The following is a 21,804-nucleotide window of genomic DNA, read 5'->3' as shown; positions in this document are numbered from 1 at the left end:
ACTATTTTAATACATTTTTATTATTAAAGTGATATTTTTTAATGTGCTAATTAATATCTTCAACACTAATAAACCACTAATAAGCATTCAAACTAAAAAAATTAAGGCATGGCTAAAAAAGTAAAATGAATAGTTCATCCAAAGCTTTATTTTTTGCCATCAATTTCTCAGCGTTCACTTGTTTTAAATCTGTTAAACAGAAAAAATATGTTTTTTAAGAAAGCTGACATCCCTATTTGTGTTCCTAAACACTCAGCTTTCTTCAAAATATCTTCTTTTGTGTTCAACAGAATAAAGAAACTCATAATGGTTTGGAGCCACTTGAGGTTGAATAAATAGTGAGTAATCAGCATTTTTGGGTAAACTATCCCTTTAAAGCGATCTTCATGAAGTGTTTTGAGAGCCTGTCACAATCCCTGACAGGAGAAGTGAAAAAAATCGCAGAACAAAAATCCCAGAAACACCCCTGTGGTGCACACGCAAGTGGTGTTGACTTTAGCAGCCTCCGTAGGAAGCCCTTCCTTCATTAAAACAAAACTGAGGCAGGGCGGAAGTGAAACAAGTTCTCCGCACAAAGGACGAGTCGACGTAAACAGAGCATATTAAAACAACCATCCGACCAAACAAACAGGTATTTCAGTCTTGAAACTCTATTAATATTACTATCACACGTAAGCGTTTGCATCTGCATCACTTGAGTTTGTTTATATCGATCGCTTTATATTGATATACTTTGTTAGCTCAGACTTGACTTTGACTTTTTTCACTTTCGTTTCTATAAACGTGAAATACTGCTGTCGGTGTTTTGTTACGTTGTTTATTATGCGATATGTTATCTATAACGCTAAATTATTGCTCTTCTGGTTTGTAAGTGCGAACATCTGTTATAGTTAAACTGTTTTATATGCTTTTCGTTATCAGATTTAGCTACAGTAAATACAGTATGGCCACTCAAGACCCGGTGTATAACACCACCACAACAGCACCAGCACAGGCAAACAAATCTAAAGGATGGTTCAACGTGCCATCAGAAAATCTGGAGACAATACGATTTGTGATAAAAGTGGTCGAAATGGTAAGTAACACATATTCCTACCGTAACTTACTTTAATGTGGTAAAGTTGGTTTTATATTCGCATATTCGTTCAGGGACAACTTCATTTCTATGCTAGCCTACTTTGAAGATTCAGTGTGAAATCGCATAAGTGTGACTTCAAAAACAACATTAGCACTATTTATATGATTGTGAACAGTGTTGCACTTTGATAGGGAAGTCATATTAGCAGCTAATAACTATTCAGACACTTTTCTGAAATTATATTATTAGGAAGTCCAATATGTGTGAATATAAAACCAATTTTACCTTAGTCTAAACTTTAATGTTGTCTTGCATAACACACAATCTGTGAACATATGCAGCTATGAAAAAATAAGACTACAATGTACTGCCTGACAAAAGTCTTTTCGTTGGTCCCAGTTGTAAGAGCAACAAATAACAACTTGACTTCTAGTTGATAATTTGGAAAAATGTCAGAAGGTAAATTATTCCGATGAATCCTCTGTTGAACTGTATCCCCAATTATCACAAATACAGCAGAAGACCTATTGGAACCCGCATGGACCCCAAATTCTCATAGATATCAGTCAAGTTTGGTAAAGGAAAAATCGTGGTTTGGGGTTACATTCAGTATGGGGGCATGCGAGAGATCTGCAGAGTGAATGGCAACATTAACAGCTTGAGACATAAAGACATTTGTTCTGCCCATCACATTACAAACCACAGGAGAGGGCAAATTCTTCAGCAGGATAGTGCTCCTTCTCATACTTCAGCCTCCACATCAAAGTTCCTGAAAGAAAATAAGGTCAATGTGCTCCAGGATTGGCCAGCCTAGTCACCAGAAATGAATGTTATTGAACTTGTCTGGGGTAAGATGAAGGAGGAGGCATTGAAGATGAATCCAAAGAATCTTGAACTCTGGGAGTCCTGCATGAACGCTTTTTTGCCATTCCAGATGACTTTATTAATAAGTTATTTGAGTCGTTGCAGAGATGTATGGATGCAGTCCTTTAAGTTCATGGGAGTCTTACACAATATTAAATCTTTTTCCACTGCACCAAGACTTTATATTCTATACTGTACATTATTTCTGTAAAGTGACAAGACTTTTGTCTAAGCAAAGTCAAACCTTGCTGTCCTAATTAAATAATTCAAAATCAAGGCGTGATCGTATTTTATTTGGGTAAAATAAGCGTAGTCTAGAGGCCTTTGCCTTTCATATAAGCCACTTCTAATACCAAATGATCAACTAGAAGTCAAGTTATTATTTGTTGTTCCTAAAACTTGGGTAGGCAACAAGACTTTGGTAGGTAGTGTATGTTAAAGTTTAACTTAATTTTAGTATTGTTTTGCAAACTACTGCAAACATTACTCATTTAACATCAATTCTTGGACAACACATCACCAAAGTTTTATCTTAAAATAACGTAAAAAAAATATTTGGTAGAAATTATTTGTTGTCACAAGATGTCATTTTCTGGAAAGAAAATGCTTTTGATGACCATATTTCTATTTGAAATTTGGAGAAATGTGATCATAACATTATTGAATGAAACATATACATTTTACTCAAACACATACTGTATTAGTAAATGCAGGATTTCTAGAGAAATTGACTTTTCAAGTAGTCTCATAGCTGTTTATGTGAAAGGATTCACATTAAAGAAAGCACTGTGACTTTAGAGGTCATTCGTGACTAAGTGGTTTGTCTGGTTTAATGTTAGAACGTGGTTTACTGGGGATTGTTGGCACTCAAGTGTGTGAGTTTTCCTGAAAGTGTATAACACTAAACAGTAACATATAAAAGGAGCAGTTAAAATATGGCTGTTGTTGTTTTGACATATTCATTAGAATGCTGTGGTTTCTGGTGCATGCTAATGAAGCATTCTGCTTTATCATGAATCCACTGGCAAGTCTTGCACATCCTTGATAATGCTAACAATGTGCCAATGGGGGATGGAAACTTTTTAGACTCCATTTATTAAAGGCAATTTAGCAAAACAGTCATGTGCTGTTTGGTTATCACTCATGGGGCTTTTTGTACAATAGTTTAGACTGTAGGTCTTTGTCCCAAGTTTAAAAAATTCCCTCCAATTCCTTGGTATCTTCCATGTGTGTCAAATTGAAATTACATTTATGTCAGGAATAAGTGTTGTGTTATCTACAGTTCAAGTCACTATTTAAGGGATATTGTTGGGTTTTGGAAATATAAAGTATCACAAGCTCTGGTTAATTTTGTATTAGTTTTGCTTACATTCTTATACAGCATTGTTTGTATATACACTGCACACGATGGGTGTTATATATTTATAAGGCATCTGCTTAAGTTTGCGCAAACCCTAATGCTCCCTGTTTTAAGAAATAATATACTTTAACTCTTTTGCTCTTTAAAGAGATAGTTCACCCCAAAATGAGCATTTACTAACAATTTAAGAATCCTCAAGTGGCTCCAAACCTGTTTGAGTTCTTTCTGTTGAACACGAAGGAAGATGTTTTGAAGAATGTTGGAAACTGGTAGCCATTGACATCCATACACTGCAAAAAATGTTCCTACTTAGATTTTTGCTGGTTTCTAGTCCAAATATAAAAAAGTCTTAAATCATAATAATATACAAAAATAATATGTCAGAATTAAGTGAGTTTTCCCTTAAAACAAACTAAATAATCTGCTAATGAGGTACTGTATTATTTCTCAAAACAAGACAGTAGTTTTTGAAAATGCTTCTTGATTTAAGACTTTCACAGATATTTGGACTAGATACAGCACAAAAATCTAAGAAAAGCCTTTTTTGCAATATAGGAATGGTTTTTAACATTTATCAAAATATCTTCTTTTGCAATCAACAGAAGAAACAATCTCAAACATCTTTGGAGGATGAGTAAATAATGGCAGAATCTTTATTTTTATCTTTACATTTATAGCACTTCTATGTTTAAAAAAATGTCAGTATTCTGTTAAATGATCTGCCTGGTACAGATTTCCATCAGTAGTTTTTTTTTTCTTCAGACTTTCTATTCTTTTTTGCACTTTGACCTTTTTTTATTTGTTGCACCAGTATTTAAAAGACATATGTGAGACAATTTAGGGGGTCTCTTTAATTGGTTAACACTTTATTTTAACTGTGTGAATTTGCAAGCTCACACTTGGAAAAAAGACCAAAGGGCATTGTCTGTTGACATGCTAAAGCAATATCAGGTGTTTGAAAAGGCCGTCTGCCTATTAAATTGTAAATGCAATTAGAGGGCAGATGCTAAATTCAATTACAGACTCATTCCTAACTTTCACAGTATGTTGTGGTGGCTCTAAAAGTTTCAATGACATTGAGATATATACTCTACCAAGAACCCAGGTACAGAGAATAATGGACCTGAACAAATTAAATTTAGCCAGTAGTTACCACATAAAGGTGAACTCTGAGACAAATGTCCTTTTTTAGGAGTAAATTCCCATTTGGTCGCAGCCTTGGTCTCATGCTTCTCCGGAAATTAGATTTAATCAAGTGTTTAAGCCTGTAGTGTACTCAGGGAAATTGCTACTGGAGTTTTTTTTTTTTGTCCATGTACTCAAGTGTTCTCCTCGTGACATTGAACAGTACGGTATTAATCATGATCTAGTGACCGGACTGAAATGGGCAGTTCAGTTATAGAGTTGAAATGAAATGCTGTACATTGTCACTTCTTTCTCAACATTGTTGAGGAAGAGATTTTCAAATATTGGGATCATGACTTTAAATGTAATCAGCTGGTGTGCATTTCATATTTGAAATGGCATTTAATTTCCTGTTTCACTGAAAATAACACTTCACCTGGGTACTTCCCATGCAGGTGTAACTTCATCTAGATCAGTTTGAGTTGTTTTTAGTGGGCATTTACACAAAATGGTTTTCAGCTGAGAGGTTTTTTTAAATGCGTTTTGGACTTTCAGGTACACAATGAATGACATGTAGCAGCCTGCAAATACAAACGTTTGAAAACAAGTTTTAAATTGCAGTGTTTTGAAAACAAAACCATGATCATCCATCTATACGTCACACAGAGATCTATGCAAAACATTCATTTGTTTTCCTTTGGGTTAGTCTCTTTCAGAGGTCACCACAGTGGAATGAGCTGCCAACTATTTCAGCATATGTTTTATGCAGCTGATGCCCCTTTTATCTGTAAACCCAGTAATCAGAAAACACTCATACACGCTCCCATTCACACACACTTTGGACACTGTAATTTATTCAACTCACCTATGATTGGGTAAGCTAAGATTGTCCTTAGTGTATGTGTGTGAATGAGTGTGTATGGATGTTTCTCAGTTATGGGTTGCAGCTGAAAGGGCATCCGCTGTGTAAAAAACATATGCTGGATAAGTTGGTGGTTCATTCCGCTGTGGCGACCCTGGATTAATAAAGGGACCAAGTTGAGGAGAAAGATGAAAGATTTCACCTGTACCGCATCTCTTTGGACTGTGGGGAAGTCAGAGCGCCCGGAGGAATCCCACACCAACACGGAAAGAACATGCAAACTCCACACAGAGATGCTAACTGGCCCAGACAGGACTCGAATCAGCGACCTTCTTGCTGTGAGGTCACATTTTACAGAATTGCACTTTTAAATCCCCCCTAAATAATGACAAAGCTGGGTTTACTAGAATTGTATTTAGTGTTTTCATTTTGTTTTATCAAGAAGTAGGGCTGCAGAATATATCGTTTCAGCATCGATATCTTAATGTGATCATTCGCAATAGTCACATTGCGAATATACGCAATGTTGAGTCTGAATTATAATTGATAATTTTGCAAGTGTTTTTTGAGGCCTGTGACAGTATGAGGTTTATAAAAATATTCAGGCATAAGAAATAGTTCTATTTGTAACTTTGAAAAATGAATACTGATTACTTTTATTGAATTGTTTATAAAACGAAGACTATGCTGTATTATTTTACATTTGATTATTAAATTACTGTATAACTGAATGCATTTCAACTCTTCAGATAACAATTAAGTTGATTTAATTTTTACTTTTTCTTTATTGAACTTTATGCTTGTAGATTGTTTGTTATATTTCATGCACTCCCCTACAGAATCATCCCAATCAATCTACAATGATAAATTCTTTCCAAACATTTATTCAACTCCTCTTGAAATTGTACTCATATTGCAATATACTTATACATATAGAATTAAAAAATATAGCAGTGTTAGAATTTTCCAATATATATTTCCTAGTTTTAATTTAGATTTAACATTTAATTTAATACGGATATATATATATATATATATATATATATATATATATATATATATATATGTATATGTATGTATATATATATATATATGTATGTATGTATGTATGTATGTATGTATGTATGTATGTATGTATGTATGTATGTATGTATGTATGTATGTATGTATGTATGTATGTATGTATGTATGTATGTATGTATGTATGTATGTATGTATATATATATATATATATATATATATATATATATATATATATATATATATATATATATATATATATATATATATATATATATATATATAATTATTATTATTATTTTTTTTTCAGTAAAAATAAAATTGCCCAATTAGTTTTGTTTACTAAAATTATTTTTGGTACTTTTTCATGTAAAAAAAATAGGCAGCAGTAAGTCGATTATATCTATTTGAAATACTTTATCAAAACCATCACCCGCAAATCAAACCCTTGATGTCATCTATACTGTAAATCTAAAGTGAGAGCTTAATCATGGGAGTTTTTTAGCTGCTCAGTTTCTGCTTTAAAATGTCAGTTTGATTTCTCAGCTCCTGATTTTAGTTCTCACTGTTAATCCTTGTGTTTTTAAATATACATCTTTCAGTGTTTGATCAGATTGTAAGATTGGCAGCTTTTTATTAAGTGATCTCAATCTACCCACAGTGTATTCATCAGTGTGGTGGAGAATGTTGACCACAGTCAAGTAACTGCACTGAAATCTTCTTTTTTTAGCACTGTAATGAAATCTTCCTGCATGCTTTCTAGGAGCTCCTTTTAGCATTTGTGTTTCGACGTCAGACTGAAATGAACTCTATATGCTTTCGTTTAATCATTTTACTGTGACATGCATTGATACATTTGAAGTCTTTTCACTGAATGGTGAGCAGGCAGTATTTTTAAGCTTGTTTGGACGGAGGATTTTGAGGGGATTCTGTGCGCTAGCGATAAGGCTCTGCTGCTTAAATTCACAATGACTACTGCAAATTGTGAACCTGCCCTGTTCCTTCCTAGCCGTCTGGGCCTTCAAAGCTTAAAACAGAAATCATGAGTCAGACATGTGGCCTAATCTGGGTTTGTCATTATGTCGTTTCTTCTAAAGTGGTGTTCTTTGTATAAAAGAGAACACTATGATTCCTGTTCCTCCTCAGTTACAGTAAGACAGGTTTTCCCATATCTATGTACTAGCTGAAAGCTTTTATTAATTATTATTAGTTCATGTTAAAAGATGTTTTTGTTCTTATTTTCTAAGATCTTTTCCAGTTAAATATGTATACCTAATAGTTATTACGTTATTAAGGGATTAAAATAAATTTCTTTGCTCTATTGAACACAAAAGAATGTTTAACTGCAGCCATTGACTTTTATTGTATTTTTCCCCTATTATGGAAGTCAATGGGTGCCAGCAACCAGCAGTCTTTAAAATGTTTTCTTTTATGCTCAAAAGAAAGAAACTCATAAAACCACATGAGGAGAGTAAATAATGAGGTAATTTTGGCTGAACTATCTCACTCTGACACTTTATCACAACACATTGAGTTGCAAAGATTTTTTTTTTGTATGCCAAGCTGTATTTAAATATACAATGCTAAAGCTTTAGTTCCAGTTTACCACATGGATCAATTTTTGTTTAGTTAATTTTTAAAGCTTATTTTGATATCTCTTTATCGCTATAAATGAATTATTCAATAGACTTTCGTTTTCTACACTATAATTATACACCATCACACAATGCACCACAGTGTACACTAACGTGAACCTAAAAGAGCGCATGTCACTCCGCTGCTCACCCGTTTGCACTGGCTTCCAGTTGCTGCTTGCATCAAATTCAAAGCTCTGATGTTTGCTTACAAAGCGACTTCTGGATTTGCTCCTTCTTATCTGCTCTCACTTCTGCAGATTTATGTGCTCTCCAGAAACTTGCGTTCTGTGAATGAACATCGCCTCGTGGTTGCATCCCAAAGAGGGAAGAAATCACTTTCCCCAAACTCTCAATCTGCCCAGTTGGTGGAATGAACTCCCTAACTGCATCAGAACGGCAGAGTCACTCGCTGTCTTCAAGAAACGACTAAAAACTCAACTATTTAGTCTCCACTTCCCTTCCTAATCGAGAGGGTGTTCGCTGCAGAGCCATTTGAGGAGAGCTGAGCTCCAGCGAGGGGGAGCATGAGCTGTCGCTCCTCCTCCTGTAAGCTGTTTTAATGCGTACACCAACCCCACCCCTAACCCTACCCCCAGTGACATCACTCGTAGAAGAAGTGCAAAAAAGGTGGAGCTCAAGCTTAAGCTCCCACTCGCTGGAGCTCGGCTCTCCTCAAATGGCTCTGCAGCGAGCACCACTTGTCCTAATCTGCAATTGCCTCTCTGGTTCAACCGCTAACTGTATTACAAAAAAAAAATTAAAAAATACTAATGTTTTGCTTCTTACACTTTACATACCTGAAACTTGCAAGAGCACTTATTTATTGTTGCTCTTATAGTTGTACAAATTGCTTTCTTGTCCTCATTTGTGTGTCGCTTTGCACAAAAGCGTCTGCTAAATGACTAAATGTAAACGTTACAGTATTTATTACAGTTTACTATACTACAGAACTATGTGGTGTTAAAACGTTTTCATTATGAATTATTAAAGTTTTTCCCCATGTGGATATCTTCCAGACATCACGAAATAACAGATGAAAGCATACAAAAATGTGGATGCAAACTAGGCTTGGGCGGTAATACGGTATTATGGTATACCGCGGGATCTAAAAATAGCAACGGTGTCAGTTTCAATACCGTTATACCGTCATAAAATATTAAATATCCTTTATTTAATGCCTACAAAAACGTATGTGTGGTTGTCATCACGGGACAGTGTGGAGGAGAGAGGGAGAGGAAGAGGGAGAGGGGGGGAGAGGGAGGGGGAGAGGTGACGTGATGAGTCGCGCTTCAAAGTGTCCTGCAGTTTGGGAGTTTCACCTGAACAGAAGGGAGACGTGGTTAATATGAACGAGAGGTCTGCATTAAGCCTGATTTATACTTCTGCGTCAAACACCGGCGTATGCTACGGCGCTGACGCATAGCCCTTCGCCGTGGCCATCGCCGTCGCTGACGTGCACCTCTCAAAAAATGTAACTACACGTCGCAACGACGCGTAGCATAAGCTCTGTGATTGGTCGGCTTGGTAGCGCTGACGAGTCTGGGCGGGACCGAGAGGCGCGCGAATGGCGCGACGCCGCGCGAGCGATTGTTTACAAGTGTGGAGTCTCGTGAAGGAGCTCCGGATGGAAAGTTTTGTTTTGTGTTTACCTCATAGTTAAAGTTGTTGCACGTCCGCCGGTTACTGCCTCAAAATGAGCGAGTTTGAGCCACTTGTACATCCCGGAAGTGTTCAGGAAATGCAAAAAAGTAGCGAAGAAACTCGACACAGAGGAACATTTACATCTCACTGCCAACTAGCGTTTCGGAAGTGTTAATGCAGACCGACAGAGACAGCGCGCAGAAGTATAAATGCACAGCCACGCGCGTTGCCTGCGCCGTGGGTTACGCCGGTCACCTGACGCAGAAGTATAAATCAGGCTTTAGAGCTGAAGATCTTTGCCCGAACCCGGCGAGACCCGAAAAAATCCAAATCCCTGCATTAAAATCCATACCTGCAAAGGTGAAACAAATGATGATGAAGTAGTAAAAAAGCGAATTTTGACGGCGGTCAAGCCAGTCACTAGCTCATAAGGAGCGGTTATTCCAGCCGCAGGTATTTCGCGGTTGCTCATACACTGCGTATTACGGTAGAGCCCTAAACCGCAAGCTGACAGATAAAAAGAAGAGGCCATTCGCTAAAGTGAAACTGCTGTGATGGAAAAATAAATGCATGTTCCTGACTGGTAGAAGATGAAAAAAACAATCCTACCTAAAACTTCAGCCGGATCAGAACTCTGCATCTCGACCTGTAGCCGCAGGAAAGGGTGTTCAGCTGCTGGACGCACCATGAGTGAGAGACTGCGCTAAAGCCAGTGGATTTAATAATGTTCCTCCACAAACACACGTAGCCTAATCTTGGTGCGTAAAGGGTTTTTAAATTATAAATAGCCTAAATATTAATTAAACCATATAATCATAATGTAGACAGAGTATACAGGCTAATGGTGGCATTATTCTTTTAATATTCAGCTTCACCGCCGCCTTAATGCCAGATTGTAAAGAGAAGTGGAGAAACAAACCTTGCAGAGCCTTTATCTTAATTTCGTTATTGCCAAAATACCCGTCATCATTTAGAGTTTATTTTAATTTGATTTGTTAAGCAAGATTTCTTTTCATTGGTGTGTAGGCTAATTTAAAGGCTAAGTGCATGTACCTAGACCTATAGAGTGCTAAGATGTTACGATGTTACAGCTGTAGGACTTATTTTATTTCTTTGTTCCAACTTCTAAGTGGCCTATAGTCTACGCTTGTTACGAATAAAGGATGTTAAATCATAGAAATGACTCATTCTTGAAAAAAATGCATTAGAGCTGTGTGCATGAGCACATTTTAATGTCGGGCTGTGAACGGGTTCGCGCTGTATAAAGCTGTCAATCAAAATGTACCTGTCGGACTCGGGACCTATCGGGTATAATTTTTATTGCCCGATTACAGCTCTGCATTCCCGCTGCTGTTCCGCGGGAGCCGGCCAGATTTCTTATGGTGTGGGAGTAAATTTCTGAATAAATCGCGGGAGAGATGTGTGTGTGTGCATGTGTAAAAGAGAGAGAGAGAGACAGAGAGAGGTGCTGTGCGTCGCTTTGCGCGCTCTCTCTCTCTCTCTCTCTCTCTCTCTCTCAAATTCAAATTCAAAGAGCTTTATTGGCATGACTGTAAAACAAATCACAATGTTGCCAAAGCAATAACAAAATACAGAACATTCATATAGATAAAAGAAATATAAGTAATAATAAACAAACACATATACATATCGTTATATTATACATATATGTTGTCACAATAAACTAGTTAATAAAAAAAAAAGATTAACAAAAGTATATAATAATAAATGGTAAGGACAGAGAGCTTTAATAAGGGATGAGGGGGTTCAGCCTTTTTCTCTCATATGGTGGCATGAGGACACGTACTGTGCTGTGCTCTCTCTCTCTCTCTCTCTCTCTCTCTCTCTCTCTCTCTCTCTCTCTGACCGCGAGCCTAAGGTCGCATAGAATGTATTTAGTTTCTGAATTGTTTAGGCTTAAGCCAACAGTTTGGTGACGCTGTCTGAGCCTTACGTCATAATTTTTTTTATTACGACGGTAATACCGGATACCGGGGTAAAATATAAAATATGGAGGCGGTTTGACGGTATCAAAATTTGGATACCGCCCAAGCCTAATGCAAACTGTACATTATTATTCATTTATTTTTGTAAGGGGGAAAAGTGCTCCCCAATAATAATATAGTTTTGTCGCAAGGGTAGCATTTCTTTTTTGTTCTGTCGATGAACTTAACATCAAACAAACATTCAGCGCTGCTGTGCATATAGCTGTGTATTCCGCCAAAACACCAGTGTAGACATGGATTATTGCAAAACAAGACTGATATTTCATAGCAACATGTGCTCAAAAGAAGAAAGAAACTCATAAAATAACATGAGAAGAGTAAACAATGAGGTAGTTTTGGCTGAACTATTCCACGCTGACACTTTAACAACACACTGAGTTGCAAAGATTTTTTTTGTTCGCCAAGTTGTCTAAAATGTTGTTTAAATATGCAAGTAGGGCATTGTTTATTTAAATAAAAATTGCTCAACTTTAGTTCCAGTTTACCACATTGATCGATTTTTATGTTGTTCATTTTTATAACTGAGGGAATTACTTTAATATCTCTTTTATCACTCCATAATTCAGAAAGTACTGCAATGTATAAAAAAATACAGAATATAGATATGAATGAAACTGTAAAAGTTGGTGCGTGTAACTGCTGCTAAATTTAAGATTTGCTTTTAAAATGTGTATTGTAAATGAAATCTACAGACACATATAGTGCGACACAAGTAGCACTTTAAAGCTGGGTGATTAATGGAAGGTCATTTTCTTGCACATTTTGGCAGTAAAGCCAGCTCTGTAATCAGCAGATGGACCAGTGTTTACCACATTGGTGTTGCATCATGCTGCGGTCACATTTGAGTTTGAGCATGCGGAATTCTGTTGTACGGCGCTGTGAAAAGGGGTGGGATTAAACAAGATGATTAGACATTTTAAAAAGTGAGGAATCGGTCCATATTTTAAATTCTGTACAGAGAGGTGATCTTTTGATCTTCAATTGATCTTATGCAGTCACGTGATGTGATTTTATAGTTCACCAAGCTTGAACTTTGCACCACAGCAAACTGTGAAACTTGTCGCACGAGCTTGCGTTTTCAGTCTGACGCATTCATGTGCATATGAATGGGTGGTGTGACCGCGGCTTCAAACTGAGAAAAACACTTTATGAAAAGTGAAGTTCTGAAGGGCATTACAATTTTTTTTGCCATCTGTGTCTCGATTTAATAGCAAAATAAGATAGAAATAGATAGACCAGAATGAGCTTGGACATTTATCTTAGACTCTACTCGTGATCTTTATTGGTGCTGTCAGATAAATTGCGTTAAAAAAAAAAAAGTATGTACACATGGATGTATTGAATAAATGTTTATTACATGCCGCTTTTTCTGCAGTTTTTCAGCCAGTTTCTTGAACTTTCTCCTCTTTATGAGTAAAAACGGTCTAAAAAAGATTTTCGTCATTTCTTATTTTGGCCGATTTAAAGAATTGTAAAGAACATAAAAGAGAAACATTGTGATGTTCTGATAGCGATTCCTATGTAAAAGAACCACTTCCTGCTCTGCATCTGAATTTCGCACATCATCAATGACGTCATGTGAAAACGACCTATAGCACATTAGAGTCACTTCACAACATGACCTGCGTCATTTACAGTGTCATTTTGTTTTTAGTTTCATTTCACTTAAGATTTTCCTGGAACTGTAACTGGCATTTCCTATTGTACTAGAAGTTATTTAACAGTGTTCATGTGACTAAAGCCTAGTTTGCTAGATGATTGATTAACACTTCAATTCTGTTAGTGCAAAGGAAATATAAACAATTCTGCTTGGGTGTGAATGTTTTTCCCCCAGCATGAATGTCCTTGATAAATTTTATTATTCGCATCTTTGGGAATTCCCTTCCTGGTACTGTGTTTTAAATCTCACCTGCTGTATTTTCCACTCCGTTTCAAATGATATATTAGCAGCATATGCCTGAAGGCAAGATTAAGTAAATCGGGCAAAAAATAACTAATATTTATTATGACCATACTTACATATTTGATTCATTACATTTAGGAATTGCAAGCATTTTTTTGCATTACAAGTTTACTAAAATATTACTTTTAAATAGGCAAATAAGGCATTGAAGAATTTGCATGTCACATTCATACAGGGTCCCTGCAGGGTCTTAAAAAGTATTAAAAGTCTTAAATTAAAAAATCTAAATTTATGGCTTTAAAAAGTCTTAAATTTTCTAGGTCTTAAATATTTTTGCTCAGGTCTTATTTTTGCGATGTCCATGTAACGCTACGTCTAATGCTCATTTAAATTCTTTTTGTTGTTGTTGCTTGGTGTTTGGGGTGTTGTAGTTCTTTATTTCACTAGTCCAATTGTAATTTGCGGTATTACAACTAAGAATAGTGAACTGATAAAATGAAATACAATGTAGTTTTACTACAGTAAAGTGTGTTGAATTGTAGAAAAATATACCCTGTATTGTAAAAAAAAAAAAACGAAAGCACTGGGTAGTTTGTTTTTAATACACTTGTTGTGTTACCATAGCAGTATTTCCACAACAGAGTAATTGAAGTACTTTACTGTACTTCACAAAACACTAGACAGCAGACACTAGTTCACTTTATTTTAGTGATAAAATGGGATTGACAGTTGGATTTATTTGAAGAGTGAATAGTACAGTAAGCTATAATACCTAATCACGTTTTTACTTATTTTCTATCACAGTTACATTTCTGCTTGCCAGAATGACCAAAAATTATTGGCTAGAAATTGCAACAGCCATGGGAAAGGAGGAAAGTTTTTGTAAAACTTTGGAAAAACCTGAGAGATAAGTTTGTTAAAACAACAAAAAAGAGGCCCTAAAACATCTTCGAAGAAAAATGACAATGTTTTTATTCGTCTGATTTTACTGTCCGTTTTTTTGGACCGCCCCCTGTCATTTAAAAAAAAAAAAAAAATCTCAATGGTGAACGTGTCAAGTATAAAGGCCTTAATCCGTTTCGTGGGTTGTGCGATGCAGTGCCAGGTGAAAGTATAAATCTGCATTAAGATGTTTGTTTTTTCTGTAGTTCAATAGTGCATTTAACCTGACTTTAGTACTGTTCAATTTAAATAACTTTACCCCTAATTTTGTGCTTTTTCATTTTCTCTCGCGTATTTTTGATGTTGCGATATAGGTCTTAAATTTAATACTTAATGGTCTTAAAAAGGTCTTAAATTTGACATTATGATATCTGCAAAGACCCTGTCATAGCCCATAACATAAACACTGGATGAGTCGGGTTCAAAATAATCTATTTATTTTTTGACAAATTAGAGCGAAGAGTTTTAACAAAGGGGATTTTGGGAGTCTTGTTTAATCACTACATTATTCAAAATATAATGCAAACATTCAGAAAAAAAATTGTATATGATCAGAATTTTTTTTTATAAACTTGTTTATTTTTGAATAAAGCTGTGTAGTTTTAAGCGCTACTGAATTTGAGGTTTATGGCTTAGTGCAGGACAAAAAGTTCATTTTGAGAGAACAGCCTCTTAAAAAAATTGTCATAATTGAAATCGAGGCATATACTAAGTGTGACAAGAAAACAAGCAAAACAAAAAAGTATTTTAGATGTTTCTTTATGAAAAGCTCAAAAATAAAACAAAACAAAAACAAATCAGTGAATCTGCCTACAGTGCCATGTGTTAAAGTAGCTTCCATCAGGTTAAAGACAATTGTTTTAATTTTGAGAGCAATTTGACCAAACCTTTCCATTTACCTTGAGTTACCCCAAGTAAATAATCTGCTGCTGCCTACTGGTGGCTACTTGATGCACTTACATTTCATTTGTGTCCCCTCAGCTGCTGTCGTTTGTGGCTTTCGTGATGGAGGAGGTCGTGTCCCACTGTGCGTCTTGTGGACCGCTTTACTTCTTTGAGTTTGTGAGTTGCACAGCCTTCCTCTTCACACTTCTGCTCCTCATCCTTCTGGCAACAAGTCTCCACCAGAGAGTCGGAATTAAGTGCTGGCCTACACTGGTAAGTAAAAGAGTAAAAATTACAAAAAATAAATTAATGCATATAACAAACTAAATAGCTTGTAGTGTATTTGTGTGAATGGATGTATCCCAGTACTGGGTTGCAGCTGGAAGGACATCTGCTGTGTAAAACATATGCTGGATAAGTTGGTTGATAAAGGGACTAAACTGAAAGAAATTGAATAGATGAAATAAATGCATATTGTTCGTAAAACTACTACTATTACTATTATTATATGTTATTACCAAGTCAAATCTGTTTTACTCTAAAAAGAGTATTTAAATGTATATATTTAAACAAATATGTAATACAAATTGTATATAAAATGTATGTATATGTATATAAAAATGTATATGTATATATGGTTGAAGTCAGAAATATTAGCCCCCTTTTAAATATTTCCCAAATGATGTTGAACAGAGAAAGGAAATTTCAGTCTTTATTGTTTTATTTCGGCTAGAATAAAAGCCATTTAAATTAAAAAAAAAAAAACATTTCAAGCTCAAAATTTTAGCCCCTTTAAGCTATATATTTTTTTGATAGTCTACAGAGCAAACCATCGTTATACAATAACTTGCCTAATTAACCCAGTTAAGCCTTTAAATATCACTTTAGACTGTATAGAAGTGTCTTGAAAAACATCTAGTAAAACATTATGTACTGTCATCATGGCAAAGATAAAAGAAATCAGTTAGCAGAAATTTAGAAAATGAGTTGGTAAAACTACTGTTTAGAAATGTGTTGAGAGAATTTTTCTGTTAAACAGAAATTGGAGATAAAATAAACAGAGGGGCTAGTAATTTATGGGGGCTAATAATTCTGACTTCAACTGTGTATGTATGCATATGTATATATGTGTGTGCGTGTGTGTGTGTGTGTGTTATGAATTGAGTTTGAATCAAAATGGTTATAGAAAGCTATAATATAATGCTGAACCTGTTTTCCCCCATAGGATTTTACATACACATCAGGCATGGCAGTCATGTTCCTCATTGCCAGCATTGTGTTTGCAGCAGGCAATGGTCGGACGGGCTTGGAGCAGGGTGCAGTGGTATGATAATGTTATATTTTAGTGTTATTGCTAACCATCTTAACCTGTTTTATTGTTGTTTTTAATTTTCATAATTTAATTGCCACTTTAATTTTTGAAATAAAAAACATACAGTAATATGTACTTTTTAAATGTAAAAAAACTTCTCTCTCTCTTCATACTCTTCATAAAAAAACTCTTCATAAAGCCGGCGTATCAGCGCGCTTCTACACTGAAAACATGATTCAATTCGCGCCTTCTGATTAGTTCTTGGGATATAGCAGCTTTTGCTGTCAAAGACAAGTGGCGTTTAGTGGCTTTTGCCAACAAACTGTTATTTCTGAATGTGCCGATGCTGGAATTTGGATGATTAGAAGCAAATCTATTTGGTGAACATGTACTACGTGCCTAAAGCATTCGCTCAATGTCATGATGTCATTTTTGGCGGAAGTGGTGTTTAGAGGCTTTTGCATCTGAACTCTTCAGATAGATAGATAGATAGATAGATAGATAGATAGATAGATAGATAGATAGATAGATAGATAGATAGATAGATAGATAGATAGATAGATAGATAGATAGATAGATAGATAGATAGATAGATATGGTACATATATGTTGTAGTTGTATGTGCATACTTGATTTTGTTTCTGTTTTTTTTTGTTTTACAATTTTTTCTGTTTCAGTTTTATGATAAGTTAAACATGATTGTGGTTAATTTGTATTTTAGCTGATATGACAACACTTCTTGTTAACAGTTTGTCATAAAACTTCCACACTTCTATTTATTTAAAGGGGAAAAGAAACCTCTTTGTGACTTGTGTAAGAATATTTGGTTACACTTGCATTTGACACAATTCATGCTATAAACTACTGGCTTATTACGTCATTGTTACGTTATTAATTATTTATTAGTAGTGATAAAGTATGATTTTATTCTGCATCCCCAATCCTATCCAAATCCTTAACCTAACTTCTACCTTACTAACTATTAATAAGCAGATAATTATTAAGCTAGTAGTGTTAGTTAAGAATGATATAAACAAAATGTATTAATATTTTAATAGAATGTATATTTTAAATGATATTTTAATAAGGAATTTTTCAATATCATTGATCAAACTAAAGGATCTTATATGACTTTTTATCAGTGTTGTTACCTGTATTTTTTGTGTAATGCATGTTTGTTAAGAAACCATTGTGATAGTAACTCATAAAATAAATATTTATTACTGATGTAGCCATGAATATAGCCAATGCTGCTACTGTTAGCTAACATTCAACTGTCTTTTCTGTATTTCAGGCATTTGGCTTCATGTCCACGATAGCCTTCTTTGCAGAAGCTGCTTACTTTGTGAAACTGCATGGTATTCCGTGCCTTAAGAGAAACAATCTACCAGCAGACGCAACACCAAGACAACCAGAGATTGAGAAACTTAATGCTAATGGAGCAGAATCTGCTTGAGGCCTGGTAGCGTTTTCACCAGCATTCAAATCCAAAAGCAAACAATTTTTTATAAATATGAATTATTTTTACCCAAAGCAAAAAACGAAAAAGTCTTAATAATTCCATTTCAGTCAGTTTTATTCTGGCTTTTTTTGTCCAGTTTTATATTGTGCCTAAACGTTTTGCCTTTGTATTACATAAGTCTTAATTTCACAGGTAGTATTTTAACATGGAATCCTTGACCATATTTTTACTGTACACAAATGAAGTTATCATGTCATGTCACAAGTGAAGTTATCACTGTTTTTGTGTGTGTTCTGTGCTATTTCGGACATAAACTCTTAAGCATTAACGAGTACAAAAATATGCACTGTACTCCATTATAGAGTACTACTTTTCTGATCTTTGAAATACTTTTATATGCATGCCTGAAGTAATATATTTTGGAGAAAATCAGGGTTTGATCATGTTGAAAATATCAATTTACTATTGTCTGCTTTTCAGCGCAGGAATTTGAATATAATGTTGATTTAAGAGGATAAGAAAATTATATATATTTTTTAACACTTGGGACAGGCAGTGGTATATTAACCAATAAGCGAGGTAATCAGCCGCTTGGGGCGCCAGTAAATCTGGGGGCCCTCAATAAATACCTAGAAATATAAATTATACCCATAAATTATATGACATCGTTTTTTGTTATATTTTGTATGGTGAGGGTCTAACAACGATAGATTTAGATATAGAGATAGATATTTTGACATAATTATTACATTGATTATTCCATCTGCGCAAAGTTGTCCCCCACATCTCTCTCATGGAGCAGTCCAGCAGTCAAATCAGGTAAATATTTAGTTTTAAAAACAACATTCCTTAGACATTTAGACATAATAAATACATTTCTTTATTATTTTTTAAGTTCTGAATTCAGTTTAAGGAAGCAAATAATTTAAATATATAGCGATTGCATTGCGATTAAAAGGTAGAAAATTAAATTGAGTGAAAAGTATATTAAAAATAAACAAATAAAAGTACATATTGTGCATTTACGGACTGTTGGGCCCCATGGCTCGAATTGTTTGGGGCCTCCAATCACAAAACCTGCCCCTGGGGACAGGTAAATATTACACTGAATACATACACACACACACACACACACACACATACACACATACACACGTCGTCCTTAAGTCAGTTATACTGTAAAAATGTTTATTGAGCTGAAGAAATGAATGTGGCGAAAGCAGGACAGCATTGTTTTGGCCCTGTGATGATCATGTTTCGCTGTACAGTCATACAATTGTTTGTTTTTATTGAATCAATCTATCATTTTTATATTGTGTGGAACTCGAAATGTTGTATATTTTCTTCTGTGCTTGATCTTGTTCCATGTGAGCCCAGATTGTGTGTAAGATAGCGTGCTGATGCTATGAATATGAAGTGTTAAACTGAATGCATGTCTTACAGGTCTTCTTTTTTTATTGCGAGGTTTGTGCGTTTAGGCCCTGATGTGTTTGTTTAGATGCCCGAGGAATTAAACGGACTGCAAGTTTTCCAAGACACTAATCTGCCTTACGCTTTAACCCTCCTGTGCTTTACGACTTGACTGCTGCTTTCTGTTAATTGAGCGTTGTGTATATTTTACAATCTAGATAAACTGAACAGTAAACTTATAGTACAGTAGCCACTTTCTCCTTCTGAAGATTTGAATCGAGTGTCTTGTTAAGTTGCCAAGGATTTTTATATTTTTAAAAAGCAAAGACATTTGACAAAATTGACATAGTTTGAATACCAGCATTGTTTCTACCTTTTAAAAGTCACATGGAACATTTTACAGCACTGTATATGAAACCATCTCTCCATTCAATTTAAGCAATAAATAGATCATGGGCTTAAGAGAATCAGACTCCTGGTTTTATGTGTGCCCTGTTTGGAAACATGCTTGATGATAAAGGGGTCATTTAACCAAAAATCAGCAAGTTTGGCCACCCTTAAGGCCTTTTCTCTACAGTAGAGCATTAAAGGTGTTCAGTTCTGGGTTCCCTGCTTTTTATCATCTTTTTATTACTTGGTTATATTTTCCACAAACAGCAAATTACGCAGCGGATGCCCTTCCAGCTGCAACCCATCACTGGGAAACATCCATACACACCCATTCACACACACACTGCGGACCGTTAAATTTATCCAATTTACCTACAGTATACCACATGTCTTTGGACTGTGGGGGAAACCGGAGCACCCGGAGGAAACCCATGCAAACACAGGGAGAACATGCAAACTCTACACAGAAAGGCCAACTGACTCAGCTGAGGCTCGAACCAGAGACCTTGCTGTGAGGTGATCGAGCCACTGCAGCACCATGAAGCCCGGCTTCCCATCTTTCAGAATTAATTATAAAATACTTCTCACTTTTAAAGCCATCCACAATTCTCCATACCTTAATAGTCTTGTTCATATCGCCACACCTTCTCAGACACTCCTTTTCTTCAATTAACCTCACTGTTCCCTATGTCCGCTTTGTCACCATTGGGAGCAGAGCCTTCAGCCACTCAGCTCCTCAGCTTTGGAATTTGCTTCCTCGTTATCTCCGTAATCTAAACACAATTTAACAATTTAAATCTAAATTTAAACACATCTGTTTAGAACAGCCTACTCTCTTTAACTCAACTGCACTTTTTAAAATTGTATTCTATTGACTTTTCTATTGTGTTTTTATTTGAACTGACTGTTCTTGTCTTGTACGAGGATCTTAAGTGTCAAGAAAGGCGCCTTTAAATAAAATGCATTATTATATTAAAGAAGATTTTTGTTTTTTAATGAAATGCCAAGTTATGAAATGCCTATATAGCAATGCTGAACTAATTGATGCAGAGGTCTTATGCAAATCAGTCTGTTCACGAAGCATTCTGTTATTACCTTTAGTCTATTTACAGCATTATCTATCGTTTTTACCTATGGCAAACATTCCAGGATGCATTGTTAGCTACTACGAGCATGAGTTTTATTTAGCCTCTATGTTGTTTTCACCTTTAAAATGCCAACAGCCACTGACTTCCAATTTATGAAATTTCAAGGACCTCAATTTCATTTTAAAATCTTTTTAAATGATCTGTTAAAGAAAAATATAATCATTTACATCTTCAATGGTTTGATAGTGAGTAAATTATATAGTAAGTATACTTAATGCAACTTTCTCTTCAAAGTAAAAAAAAAAACCTGTGAATTCTATAATATTCAATCTACTCAGTGTGGTTATTTGGGTCAGTCACATGACTAAAGACTTCTATATTAAAATATTGGAAGAGTTAGTTTCTTCTGTAGATTAATATACAAATAAATGAACTAGGGCTGCACAATATATCATTTTAGCATTAATATTGCAATGTCCGTATTCTCAGTAGTCACATCGCAGGATATGCAATGGTAAGTTAAGATTATATTTGATCAACAATTGAGGATACATGAGATTTTTTTGAAGTCATTGCAAAAATTAATCATTTGCATGTGACTTAAAGGCATATCAGGTGGGTGTGAAGCATTCGGGCACTATAACGTGTGTTACTTTAATGAAGAACACATGTAGTAAATTATTTGATACAATGACTATACTATACAGCGTTTTTACATTTCATTATTCAATTTCTGTACCTGAATACTGTTTGACTCTCTGGAAAAGACAAAGACTATTATACCATAACTATTTATTTAACTTTTTTTCTCTACTCCGT

The 21,804-nt window shown here is 35.2% G+C and overlaps 3 protein-coding genes across 4 annotated transcripts in view; 2 read left to right on the top strand and 1 right to left on the bottom strand.

The window, feature by feature from the left end:
• si:dkey-11p23.7 overlaps nt 1–21,804 on the bottom strand; it is a 55,872-nt gene that overhangs the window by 32,870 nt on the left and 1,198 nt on the right. The window contains exons 2-3 of the mRNA XM_068213837.2: nt 20,514–20,670; nt 15,399–15,593 (exon numbers count right to left, since the gene is read on the bottom strand). The gene's annotated coding sequence lies outside the window, so the exon portion shown is untranslated. The remainder of the gene's footprint in view (nt 1–15,398; nt 15,594–20,513; nt 20,671–21,804) is intronic.
• On the top strand, nt 471–19,974 carry cmtm6 (CKLF-like MARVEL transmembrane domain containing 6). The gene is made up of 5 exons (NM_001044756.2): nt 471–631; nt 922–1,075; nt 15,420–15,596; nt 16,549–16,647; nt 17,930–19,974. The coding sequence occupies exons 2-5, from the start codon at nt 944–946 to the stop codon at nt 18,089–18,091; spliced, it is 570 nt and encodes a 189-aa protein (NP_001038221.1). The 5' UTR covers nt 471–631; nt 922–943; the 3' UTR covers nt 18,092–19,974.
• The window catches only part of cpne4a (copine IVa), a 122,300-nt gene continuing 121,433 nt past the window's right edge, over nt 20,938–21,804 (top strand). The window contains exon 1 of one of the 2 annotated variants that reach the window (XM_073926510.1): nt 20,938–21,246. The gene's annotated coding sequence lies outside the window, so the exon portion shown is untranslated. Of the gene's footprint in view, nt 21,247–21,343; nt 21,500–21,804 lie in introns of those variants that run through there. The other variant, XM_073926511.1, reaches the window with a different exon arrangement.

Source organism: Danio rerio, chromosome 16, assembly GCF_049306965.1.
Source record: "Danio rerio strain Tuebingen ecotype United States chromosome 16, GRCz12tu, whole genome shotgun sequence".
Lineage (NCBI taxonomy): Eukaryota > Metazoa > Chordata > Actinopteri > Cypriniformes > Danionidae > Danio > Danio rerio.
Note: the sequence above shows the minus strand (reverse complement) of the source record. Positions and strands in the feature narration are given on the sequence as shown.